Source organism: Dreissena polymorpha, chromosome 1, assembly GCF_020536995.1.
Source record: "Dreissena polymorpha isolate Duluth1 chromosome 1, UMN_Dpol_1.0, whole genome shotgun sequence".
NCBI lineage: Eukaryota > Metazoa > Mollusca > Bivalvia > Myida > Dreissenidae > Dreissena > Dreissena polymorpha.
The window spans coordinates 154,695,685-154,710,154 of NC_068355.1; the positions used below are offsets into that span (position 1 = coordinate 154,695,685).

Consider the following 14,470-nt stretch of genomic DNA (forward strand, 5'->3'; position numbering starts at 1 on the left):
GTTTTCTCGGATATTACAGGTGAGCTGTTGATACTTATTTATTTTCAAACCTAAATTATTGTTTGCTGCAAATAAATATATTCATACTTAAATTATTGTTTACTACTTTAATTTGTTTCACCTACATTCAGTGTAGAGTATTTAGGAAAGTTGTTTGACTGCGCAATATCCAAATAAATATATATTGTGTATTAATGATAATTGCTATTTTATAAGTATCATATTAGTAAAACAAATAGTACTGTCTTCTCATAAATAAATAATTTCTTTATTTTATGATTTAACAAAATAATGTTAATGCCTGAAAACTGTTAGTGAAATTGAACAATATTCTGTGTGATTTATTAATATATATTAGAAATCAATATCGTTGCATATGTACGTATATATCATAAATGATATTTATGCATGCAAATGTTTATCTTGTTTAATAAATTAACACAGTGTTTTCTCGGATATTACAGAGAATAAAATGGGCTGTTTACACTGTCGACTTCCTTGATTATTTACATCTATTATGGATTATAGAATATTAGCGCTTAACGCTAATTTACATAAAATGAAGAATGGTAACATTTAATGCTAATTGAAAATGAAACACTACAAATACAACATTCACTAAGACCGTAATGGACAGAATAATTAACTGTTAAGAACTAAATAATGTATCGTACGTGAATAAAGATCCCGTTACCGATTACACTAGACGGAAATAATGAAAACTTCAAGGATATTGAAATTCCAAGTAAAAATACGTACGATATCTGGTGGAGAATAGGTTCTAAAGTTTAATTCCTTTACAATAACATTTTCCACAACAAAAATCGTCAGAAATGTTTCAAGATGTCTCACTACAATTTACGTTCTCGCCTATCAGCCACTCTACCGCCACAGTTGACGCCGCCAACATCCCCACCTGACGAGTCGACAGTTCCGGAGCAACCACTTCACCCATCAACTACCATATCAAAACAAGACACTCCAAAATCATCAAGTGAGTCAAAACCTTATTTACAAACTCCCGAAGATTTTGTTGCAAGTGAAAAACGTCGTAAAAAACAATTACGTTCAGATTTTCATAAACAATTAAATTCTATCAAAACAATCAGAAGAGTAACAATACATGACAGCCCATTTCAAAGTCACCCATTACAATCCGATGCATCAGACACCGAAGAAACCCAAGAAACAACACTCCAGCCATTAACGCAGGACCCACCGAAGGAATCGCTGCTCGAGCCATTATCCAATTTCCGGTACGACCCAGTACCACCGCCATATGGTAATTTTCAGTGCCTTCCCGACGAACGACTACAGGATCCAATTTCCAGTGTTATTTCGCAGAGACCTAACTTTTTCTTAAATACCCCATCACCTAGTGTTAATAGTGCTAATTTTCCATCGCAAAGTGCTAATAGTGACAATATTAACTTACGTAGGCAGACGCCTTCCGCACCTGGCCACCCTCCAGCAGACGGGGAACGACCGGCGAGAAACTCCCATACCGCACAGACTTCAGACCCAAGAGGTACAATGTTTAAGCCAAACATAATTAAGTTAGCATGCTTTACAGGCAGAGACTATGATAGTTTACCAGCGTTTCTGGCAAAATTTCAGAAATTTTGTAGCATGAATAACATTGATAGGGGTGAGTACGCTAATGTTCTTCCATTTTACCTGTCCGACAATGCAGAGAATTTTTACAATAATCTAACCGAAGATATTAAATCTAATTATCAAGAACTCACCAAAGCACTTGCTAAACGATTTCAGACTAAAGAATTAGATTATCATCTAATTGCTATTAAACAAAGAGAAAATGAATCATGTGATGATTATATCTCGAGAGCATTAAAAATTTCTACTGATGTACAAGGCTTAGAAGAAAAAGTTCTCGTAAGCTTGCTTGTCAATGGATTAAGAGACAGTATTAAGAAAGATGTTATTTTAAGACAGCCAGAATCTCTGTCAGAACTGGCCAAATACTGTAAACTCTGTGACATGACCACGTCATTTTCAGTCAATGCTATTGACACAAAATTTCAAACGTTATTGGAAGAGATTAAAACCTTAAAAGCGGACATCAAAATTAAGGAAATTAATGCTTTACAGTCAACCCCAATACCAAATATACCGGTAGAAAATTCTTACGCTCAACAACATATGTTTCCAAATCAAATGCCATCTGTTCCTTACAGCCGTTATCAACAATTTCAACCACGACAAAACCAAAATTATAGGATGTCAGTACCGTTAGACTATCAAAGACCGCGAATAGTCGATAGATCCGTATCTAACCCACGTTTACAAGTACACAGACAAAATGCACAAAACCAAATTTGCCCCAAATGCGGATACGATTCTTGTAGGGGGGGTAGAAACTGTTTTGCATTCAATAAACGATGCAACAATTGCCAACAATTCAATCACTTCCAATCAATGTGTTTTCGAACTAAAAAATGATGGAAAAGACAGAGCAGTAGGTACCATTTTAACAACGCAAATTATTCAAAATTCCAAGTAAAACACGAGCAAATAAATAAAAAGGGTTTAATTAACAAAAGTACGCATACAACTCAAAATAAACAAAAACAAAGTATTAAATCTAAACGTAAAATATTAGCTTTAAAGGTAGTATCCACATTTTTTCATAATTCTTTACCAGGAACAATTGCAGATGTCCCAACAAACATTCTTTTGGATTCGGGCAGTAGTATGTCAGTAATCAGCAAATCATTCTTCGCATCCACAAACATTTCGCGAAACGAATGCCTACCATCTAATCTCCATGTCAAGACCGCCATTTCTGATAATTCGTACAATGTAGAAGGGGTCATTAACCTCCCAATGCTAATTGGCAACACGCGCTTTGAGCACCCGTTTTACATAGTACAAGGCTTAACGAATAATGCAATACTAGGAGTAGACTTCTTTTCGCAATACGAGGCAAAATTAAATTTTGAGACTAATACTCTTGAAATAAATAAAGATAATATTACATGCAAAACCAATTTTATAACAAATGAAATTCACTGTATCCAAGCTAATAAAAAGATAAGACTTAAACCTCATTCATTTCAGAAAATACCTGTTCAATTAAAAGAATGTTTTTTGAATAAAGATTTACATATTATGGATGAAACAAATATCATGGAACTTGATTTATATATTACAGACAACAAAAATAAAACTATACAATTTCCAATTTACAATAACTCGGATACAGAAAAAATGATAAATAAATATGATATTTTAGCTTCAATACATATTTTAAATGAAAACGAAATATATGACATTAATAATTTAGATAAATGTAACGAAAGTGGAAACGTTAAGACGACAACCGAAAAAGAACAAATATTACATAATAAAATAGGAAAAGAATTTGCGAATAATCAGCAACTGTTCGATCTCTTAAAGCAATATCAAGATATTTTTAGTGATTCAGAAACAGATGTCGGCGCTGTTAAAAATTGTGAATGTTCCATCGAATTGATACCGAATGCTATACCTATACGTTCAAGACCATATCCGGTAAACCCCAAAACGAGACAAATCATTGAAGATGAATTAGAGAAAATGCTAGATAAAAATATAATTTCACCATCAACTTCAATTTGGAGTAGCCCTATTGTATTAGTTAAAAAACATACACATTCAGATGATATTTCACCAGAAAACCAACAAGAAAATAAACAATTATATAGGTTATGCATTGATTACCGACTGTTAAATAAAATTTCGAAGAAAATGTATTATCAAATGCCTACAATTGTAGATGTTCAAAATATGATCGCAGAGAAAAAGCCAACTATCTTTACTAAAATAGACATAAAACAAGCATTTCTTAATCTGCCCATGGCCGAAAATTCTAAAAAGTATACTGCATTTAATTCACCAACAGGACGATGTTTTCAATTTAACGTACTTCCTTATGGGTTATGTAATAGTCCCTTTTATTGGTCATTGTATCTTTCAAAAATATTAGGAGAATTCAATTTCAAAAACCTTCTATTTTTTCTGGATGACTGTATACTTATGAGTGACAATATTGAAACCCACATCAAAGAACTTTCTCAATTTTTACATAAACTAAAAGAAGCTGGTTTAGTAATAAATCTTAAAAAGAGTCATTTCGCACAAAAACGAATAACATTTCTAGGCACAGTATTTGAAGGAAACACTATTCAAATGGACCCTGACAAATTGAAAATAATTAACGAATTCCAAATTCCTAATAATCAAAAAGGATTAAAGAGTTTTTTAGGCATGACAAATTTCTTAAAACGGTTTATAAAAGACTACTCACACATTGTCGCCCCGTTAAATAGATTACTTAAGAAAGATACCATATTCAAATGGACCGAGGAACATGACAAAAGTTTTAATTATTTAAAACGGGCATTAATGGCAAAACCAATTTTACGATTACCAGATTTTAATCAAGAATTCACTATTTATACAGATGCTAGTACCTCCGCAGTAGGATTCATTTTATGTCAGGAAGATTCTCCAAACCGTCATCATGTTATTTTATATGGGGGTCGTGCTTTAAAAGATAACGAAAAACGTTACAGTAGTTGTGAACTGGAATTATTAGCAATCATTTACGCTTTGAAAGAATGTAGAGTCTATATATCAAATATACATGTCAAAATTATAACAGACAATAAAGCTTTAACATTTTTGCATACAGCAAAACACTCAAATGACAGACTATATAGATGGGCTTTAGAACTAGAAAATTATGATCATGAAATCATTTATAAAACTGGCAAGACAAATCCGAGCGATTACCTTAGTAGAATTAACTATTCTAAATCAGACACCCACGTTAAATCCAAGGAAAACATACATACACTTTCCAACAATAACGCACCTTTAACACCTCCACAAACCTTGGCACCAATACAAGTAACGCAAAATAATCATTGCTCCCAGGTTAACATTCTCACAAGAAAAATGCGAAAACAAACAATCAACACAACACCCACCAATCATCAACCAATTATCTCTGCTGACAATCAACTTAGCACCATTCCACCTGACAACAGTGTTATCTCAGATAATGATCACATACCTGGTTCACAACTCCAGACAGTCAATGACCGCAAACAACACGCGCACTTAACAACTAATCAACTAGACATTATAAACTTACAAGCTACATCAAAAGACTTCGGCGACATTTATGCATTTTTAAAGAACGGTCATTTACCTGATGATAAAGACTCAGCAAAACGAATTCCATATATAAGCACCCAATACGAAATAGTTGACAATGTTCTATTTCATTTTTACGAACCAAGATCTAAGAAACATCAAACTGAAAAAACTTTAATTAAACAATTAGCTTTACCTGAGTCATTAAGAAGTGAAATACTTTACAGTTTTCATGATTTAAACGGTCACTGTGGTGTTGATAGAATGTTTGCAACCCTCAAAACTTTTTATTACTTTCCAAAAATGTATCAAGCAGTTAAAGATTATGTTCAATCTTGTAAAAACTGTCAAATATTTAAAAGAGATCACAATTATAAACCATATCCATTACAAGAACCTTTTATTGCAAGCGCACCATTTGACATGTTACACATCGACATTGTTACGGTAGCAAAACAGAGCAAAGAATATAAATATGTTTTAAGCGTTATATGCGCATTTTCAAAATTCGCACTATTTATACCATTTAAAACGCAAAACACTATTGAAATCGCAGAACAACTTTATCATAAAGTATTTGCAATATTTGGACCGCCCAAACGTATCACATCTGACCGAGGACAAAACTTCTTAAGTGGTATAATGGATGTTCTTTATAAATTCTTTCAAATAAAGAGGCATCGAACTTCATCTTATCACCCAATGAGTAACGGAATGGTAGAACGGGTACACTCTACATTACTCTCAATACTACATACATCGTTAAAAGACGAAAGCGATTGGCCTGATAAGCTTTCCAGTGTCCAATTAGCCTATAATTCAACAGTATGTCCGAAAACGACACAATACTCTCCGTACTACATTCTTTTCGGCCGACATATGAATAAACCCATCACTTCCGAATTATTTCCACCAATTAATACCAACCCTTCAATAAACACTTATGTTGAGGAATTGAAACAAAGATTTAAACTTATATGGAATATCACACAAGAAAACATAAATAATTCTCGTGACGTTATGCGTAAGTTTTACAATCGCAAAACTGCAATACGTCCATTTAAATTAGGAGATCTTGTTTTTATTAAACAAGAAAAAGTACCTTTAAATAAATCCAGAAAATTGTTTCGAAAATTTTCAGAGCAACCCTATTACATAACCAAAATATTACAAAATGGCACATATATTTTGAGAGAACGATATTCAAACAAAGAATTAAAAGTTCCGGTTAATATCAACAGATTAAGAAGATACCATGATAAAAAGGATTTACGTGATTTATCTCAAACATTCAAATTCCATGAAAAAGAAACTAATGATAACACAGAAAATCAAAACAATCCGCAAACCGTTACCGACAATACACAGCCAAATATAACGGCAACTAACAAACAAAATACAATAAATCAAAATGATATTCCACCAAAAAATTCAAACAAGAAATGGTACAAAGCTGACAAAATTTTAAAAACCAGAATTAAAGATAATCAAAGACAATATTTGATAAAATGGACAAACAAAAAGTATAAGAACAGTTGGGCAAATGACGAAGACACATCAGAAGCACTTATTAAACAATTTTATATAAACAAATCTCTAAAGAAAAATCACAAAAGAAAACGGTAAAATGATAAACAAATTAACTGTTATTTTTTTCTTTTATGCAAGATGTTGGTCACACGATTCATTATACTTTTCCTGTCACTTGTGGGAGCACACAGCGAACAATTGCTGATGAACCATGGCGTTAAGTTCTCAGATCCAAAAACAATAAACTTCGTGAATAATGAATGGACGCATACTTTTCGATTTGATATGCCGGACTATCAATTCAATAGTGACATCGGTAGAAATTATTCATTGTGTAGAGACACTTATTTCTACGAAAAAGGATGTACCATTAGCGTCGAATTCAACACTCTAAGGATTTTAATGGAACATGATATACAATCTTTGTTACACAAATTCCGTAGCATGATTCCTACAATCTCAGATAAACGGAAGACACGTGAGTCACAACCCTTACTTCCCTTTATAGGACAATTAGGTTCAACTCTTTTTGGCATTGCAACAACGTCACAACTTAATCGATTACGCGATCATGCAAATAAATTGGCACAAAGAGTTAATCTCTTAACAAACACATTTACGCACGAATTCGGCGAAATGGCATCATTTGCAACTAATGTTCACGAGCATATGAAATTATTCGATGAATTCGTTGCGAATGCTTCAGCAGTCAGGCATAAAATTGTGGACGAAATGGAATCTATGTCAAATAAACATACAACTGCTGAAAAATTAATACTAGATGTAAATGATAAAATGATCAAAATAAGGTCACAGTTTGATAGGCTAGCCATAGGAATTGAATCACTGGGCAATCGTAAATTGTCGATTCATATAATAAACCCCGAACTAATGTCCCAAACGTTAACAGAAATAGCTTCGTCGTTAAAAATCAACTATCCGACTCATAAATTGGTCAGCACTGAATTGGCATTCTACTACAATCATGCTGAATTTATTTATGGACGCAACAATAACTCAATATACATAATGGTATTGTTTCCACTGACAAACTGTTTGGATAACGAAATTTATGAATTAAATTTCTTTCCAATTCCTCTTGACAATGATATAAAAAACAAAGATGCTAATGAATTCACATCAAAACCTAGGTATTTAATTTATAATGGGAAAAACCTATTATTCACTTTTCTTGATGAATCATTCTTGAGAGACTGTTTGACAGCAGGTTCAACAATTTTATGTAAACATAATATTATATTTGAAATCGATTTCAATACGAATTGTTTCGTAGAACTCTTGAAACACGGGGACAATGCAAAAACGAAAGATATATGTGAATATAAGATAGTAAGAAACGTCTTGAAACCAGAGCTGAGAATTTTAAATAGTTCTAAGGTACTTGCATACATGCAATCAAATTTAAAATTGGAATGTGTAAATCGTTCTAAAACAATAGATGATTGTAAGTACTGCATTATCGATGTACCATGTGCATGTAAACTAGTCTCAAAAAGTCAACGTATTGATGAGCAATTCACAAAATGTTTGACAAACGATACTACTGTCGACCAAATATATCCAATTAACTTACCGTTACTCCAACAATTTTTTTAATAATACGGTTTTGGATAAATTGATGAAAAACATTTCGTACAATGATCCAATCAATGTATTATTACCGGTATTTAAAACCTTCGATCAAAACACACATGATATATTAACTCGGTCGCACAAATTAGAAATTGACATGCAAACCTTTGTGAAAAGAGCAAAGAAAAACCAAATTGTGTACCATAGCCTAACAGAAGCAATGCTTAACGGTGAAATCTCAATTGAATCAGGTTTATCCACTTTTGATATAATTTCAATCATAGGTATATTACTCACAATCGGAAACACGCTCATGTTGATATTTCTTTCACGAAAAATTCGCATTCTATTAACTGCAATTACACTAATAAAACCAACAGCGGCACAACATCTTAAATACGACAATCCCACCACGCTATCACCACTTCAGGAATTTACCAACAGTCTTAATGAGTCTCTGAAATATGAACATTTTCTTGTCTTTCTGGCCATGATTCACGTTCTCTTGCTAATAACAATCCTTCGCAAATTGCAAATATTCAAACGACAACGTGGCACTCTTTTGATTTTACATGTATCAAATGGTTTAAATTGTATTGATATCAACATCGTCAGTTCGGTTTCTTGTCGATCAGAATGGATCATTGACTTACCTGTCACCCTGAACATAAACAGCATACGCTTTGGATTGTTTCCAAAACTGCTCATTAACACTACGGAAATTTCGTTTCGGAACGCTACAGGGGATATAATAATGGAAATACCATCTGCTCTGTCAATTGGCATTTATCAGTACATCAAACTCCGACAAATGCTCAACACAAACTATCACACTGAACTATTCTTGGTCCATAACGGAATTAAGGAACGTACATAAGCGAACTTCAACTGCAAAAAAAAAAAAAAAAAAAAAAAAAAAAAAAAAAAAAAAATGGAATAGCATTAGTGGAATAGCATTAGTTATCACTTTGTCATCATCATATTTGAATATGTTACAACTTTGATGTCAAATTTTGCATGGATTTCAACTCTGACGTCAATTATTCAATGTTATATTTCATTTTTTTTTTCCATTTAACCATTATAAATACTTTGAAGATTATTGAAATGATTTAATTTAATCTTCATTATTAAATACTACATTTTACATGTTTTCTCATATTAGATGTCAATCGTTACATACTTTAATTTTATTCATTACATACATACTTCAAATTTTTTTTTATACTTTCGCTGTTCTCATTTCAGGCGCACACGACAATACATCATTCATATAAATATAGTGTGTATTTCATAATTGTGTTCTTAAATTTGTATTTTCATTGATACTCTATTGTATATATAATATCATTTTATCGTTACATTTTTGGTTCCCTATTGTCAATTTTACATTTCATTAATTTCATAAAATGGATATTGTTATTAACATTTCATTTTTTATATTGTTCTCTAATTATTTCAAGTTATTATTTAAATACAATGGCAACTCTTCTAGTAATTTATACATTTCCCTCCCTTTAGATCACCATCAACTGCATCACATAAAATACTTTTTAAATACTTTTCCCAAATTAAGAAAAATCCATAGACGCACTAAAAAGTTACTATTTACCCACATGTTAAATAATCCTAACATTTCATTTTCAAGCTTAATTTTTGCTATAGACTACTTCGACATAAATATACTCTATCTTCAAATGCTCGACCATCTACTTTATGAAATCCACCCCCTAAATTTTCAAATCTGCCAAACAATTATTTTAAGGTTCGGTTCAAAATCCCAAATATCCATAATAGCCCACAAAAGATTTCTTCAATCAAAATTTCTACCTCCCTCCTCATCCAATTTTTCCATTACAGACATCTTAAATGCAGATCTTAAACAAATCAATAACTTAATGACTCAACATTTTCGCCTTTACAAACAATCCCTTAAATGCCAATCGATCCCTATCGATTTTGACAACACATATTGTCGAGTTTGTCATGCTTCGCTGAAACACTGTCGTCCAAAATTCAAAAAACTTGATCCTCTTGTTCATTTATTCTTAAGTCGAACCCCTTGTTGCCATACACCCCATCATATCTTCTGTTCCTATGACACTATACAAAACGGATTCAAAATTTGTAAATTATGTCTTCATACTGTAAAATGTTTCAACTGGAAACTAATAAAACAGTATATGTTGGAACCCAAATGAACATACTAAACATAAAAATGTATAACTAAATGTGACTATTAAAGTCACCTATGCTAAACATTAACTTACAAACTTTTCAATTGTATAAATAATACTTGATAATTATTTTGTTTTCCAACAAATACTAACATGTATATAGACTGCTTTGTCATTATTGTGCATTTCAATTACGTTGTACTTGATCTTTGTCTTATTGATGTTTCAAATAATGATCTAAGTATTAATTCTCTAATATAGTTTAATTGAAACCCTGTTTATATTTGTTGTTTTGTTATAGACACTTCAGGCGGAGTGTATATTTAAAGTTGTTGTATTTTCATTTACGATTAATGCCTAGTGTGTTTACGAATTCTTTTCCTATTATCTATATATTACATCTATTTCGATTGTTGTTAAATATGGTAAATTCATGTATGCATGCTTTAATATTTTACAGTTAAATGTTCTGGGATTGTTTAAACAGCAGTTAAATTTAAACAGCCCATATATTAGAATAGGAATTCTAATTAAAAAGAAGGAGGGGAAGATGTAATCCAATTAAAATCGCAATCTTATGAAATATTTGTAATATTTAAATTTTCACTTTAACTTATTTAACAATTTTAATTAATCATAATTAATAAAGTTTTAATTAATTTCAATTAACAAAATTTTAAAATAATTATTGCATATTGTTTAAAATAACTAATGCATATTGTTTAAAATAACTATTGCATATTGTTTAGAATAACTATTGTACATTGTTAGAAATACTTAAGGAATTGCGCAGTTCATAAGCCCAGTTTTCACAAAACCACACCGGAATACTTTTTGTGCCAGGTGAGCTACAAACTCTATCATATTGATGTACTATAAGAAAACAGCTTACTAAGCTAACAAAGAATAGCACATTCCAATCTAAATTGTTTACCAAATCAAGAACGCAAACGTAAGCAATAGAAACTTCTGGAAAGTTCCATGACCAAGGGTTAACAACTTTGACCCGAACAAATATAAAAAAGTAGGTGAATCAGCGTACCACGTGAGACCACATAGGATCACGTGAGAAACGTATTAGGAAAAGCCTGATCAGGTTTCAGAAAGTTGCATCTGGAAGAATATTTAAGAAAACACTGCGGGGGACTCACCACAGTGTTTTCTCGGATATTACAGGTGAGCTGTTGATACTTATTTATTTTCAAACCTAAATTATTGTTTGCTGCAAATAAATATATTCATACTTAAATTATTGTTTACTACTTTAATTTGTTTCACCTACATTCAGTGTAGAGTATTTAGGAAAGTTGTTTGACTGCGCAATATCCAAATAAATATATATTGTGTATTAATGATAATTGCTATTTTATAAGTATCATATTAGTAAAACAAATAGTACTGTCTTCTCATAAATAAATAATTTCTTTATTTTATGATTTAACAAAATAATGTTAATGCCTGAAAACTGTTAGTGAAATTGAACAATATTCTGTGTGATTTATTAATATATATTAGAAATCAATATCGTTGCATATGTACGTATATATCATAAATGATATTTATGCATGCAAATGTTTATCTTGTTTAATAAATTAACACAGTGTTTTCTCGGATATTACAGAGAATAAAATGGGCTGTTTACACTGTCGACTTCCTTGATTATTTACATCTATTATGGATTATAGAATATTAGCGCTTAACGCTAATTTACATAAAATGAAGAATGGTAACATTTAATGCTAATTGAAAATGAAACACTACAAATACAACATTCACTAAGACCGTAATGGACAGAATAATTAACTGTTAAGAACTAAATAATGTATCGTACGTGAATAAAGATCCCGTTACCGATTACACTAGACGGAAATAATGAAAACTTCAAGGATATTGAAATTCCAAGTAAAAGCACGTACGATACAAGCTTAACGTTTGCGAAGCACGATGCTGAGCGCTGGACATATGTATTCATATCAACAGATCACCTTGATTCCTTTGTATTCAATCGACCTTAAGCGAGTAATTATTTATAATTAACAATTTATTCTATTTATCGCAGTCATCAATTGAATAATCAATATCCAGCACAAACCATATATTGAAAGGACCTACCTTTCTTGTGGATTGTTTTATTGATTCCCACATAAGTTGATAGCACGCAGCCGTATGTTAATGTTAGTCAAATTATGTGCGTAATCTTTAGAATTGCGTACGTGGCCTAATAAAATTGGTCCTAGGCTAATTTGCCAATGATTCAACTGTCTCATTTTAAGGAGAAAGTTGAATGTCAATTACGCACACACGTGTGTGTCTGCTCTGTAAGTTTAACGTGCTTTGGAGGATTTTACTATAAATACTCCATGATCAGATATTGTCTAATACAAATCAATTGCTTATCGGTTTAAAGTCGAGGCCACACTTCAAAGTCAACGGTAATACATTTTGGTTCCTCTGTTTAGCTTTGAGTATTAAACTATAATTTCGAAATAGTTTTCCACACGAAAAGACAATGTGTTGCGTGCATCTGTAAATCTCCTCGATGAAAGTCAAGGTCGCAGTACAAGGTGAAGCACACTTGATTGTTTTCTCTTTTTTTGTAATGTCCCAGAGGACGTAAATTTTACTTCGTATTTGTTATGACAAATACAAGATGATGTCTGTAATGTAACTCGTATCGCACTGTGACATGTGGTATTTAAACAAGGATACCAGGTAACGTTTACGACAATTGGTGAATATTGTACCCATGTGAATGCTTCGGGGGCATTATGGCCTTCTTTTATGTACTGAACACTCAAACGGAAAAATAATATAAATGATATGAAACAGGTTTTATTCGACCATCATTACCTGGTTTATATTGGCAGCCGATTTATGATAACGAATATCTATACTAGGTTCTTCGGAAATCGGGTTTATCACAAATCGCCATTTTGAAAGTGATTTGTTAATTGTAACTTATAGTTATACTTATATAAGGTATACCTTCAGTTTCTATGCTGAACTATTAATAACCTAGCAGGCCGTAAAAGTGTATGAACTTCACATCTCTTAACAAATGTTGAAATGCCGGAGGTAACCGTTGTGAGGGGTTTGCTTAATGAGTTGTTGTACACGGGTAGTCTAGTATAGCTCTAGGGTCATCATGTATCATGTTCAAATGTTTCACATTCACGCGATACAATCCTTCTATAAAAGTTTAAATGCACACCTACCATCAAATTAGTGTTGGCTAATGGCTGTTTTGTAAAGATGTTTAGGCATGTCTCAAAACGATAACACTTCTTTAACTTAACGGTCCAATACTTAGAAACGATATAAAAATGCATTGTTGTTTCTTAAAAAGGAAGAAGGACAATCTCTATGATCAGTTTTCGTTTAATAAGACACGTGGTTGAACTTGCTTAAATGGATCACGAACTCAATTTTGCAAATAACTTTGCATTTCGCCAAATTTGATACCATAATATTTCGACGCAGTTGTCAAAGCTTACACGTAATAATAGATCTGATATGTAAAAGCAGGAAAAGCATCCAGATCAAACGCTTGTTAAAACACATTGGTTCGTTTTTGTAAAATCATCATTAAACAAATGTAGAATCAAACAGCGTTTTATAAATATTGATACATATACTTTTATTACTAAGAAAATAACTAAACAACGCTGTTTACTTTTAAACTGTGAATGGCGGCGTACTAATTTTAATTGTGCAATGCGTATACAATCAATATAAAGAAAACAATGATGTTAACTATAAAATAACCATATCGGAAATAATGACAAATTCAACAAAGATAAATATGTTTATCCAAATGTGTACGGCAGCTTGGATCATGTAGGTACTATTACAACTGCTACTGCTACTACTTCTACATATATTACTTGTACAACAAAAACAACTTCTACTACAATAACAACAGCAACTACTACTACTACTGCTACTACTACTACTACTACTACTACTACTACTACTACTACTACTACTACTACTACTACTACTACTAC

The 14,470-nt window shown here is 31.9% G+C and overlaps 1 protein-coding gene across 1 annotated transcript; it reads left to right on the forward strand.

Moving 5' to 3' along the window:
* The first annotated feature begins 843 nt into the window (after window positions 1-843).
* On the forward strand, window positions 844-10,571 carry LOC127857204 (uncharacterized). Its single transcript, XM_052393623.1, has 2 exons — window positions 844-1,528; window positions 9,535-10,571. Exons 1-2 carry the CDS (start codon window positions 844-846, stop codon window positions 9,561-9,563), a joined length of 714 nt encoding a protein of 237 aa, XP_052249583.1. The 3' UTR covers window positions 9,564-10,571.
* Window positions 10,572-14,470: the final 3,899 nt, after the last annotated feature.

What these genes read in the sequence shown, in the direction of transcription:
- LOC127857204 (XM_052393623.1), top strand. Translation starts at nt 844, where the DNA reads ATGTCTCACTACAATTTACGTTCTCGCCTATCAGCCACTCTACCGCCA. An exon ending in ACAGACTTCAGACCCAAGAG is followed by an intron (nt 1,529 to 9,534) that starts GTACAATGTTTA and finishes TTCTCATTTCAG; the next exon opens with GCGCACACGACAATACATCA.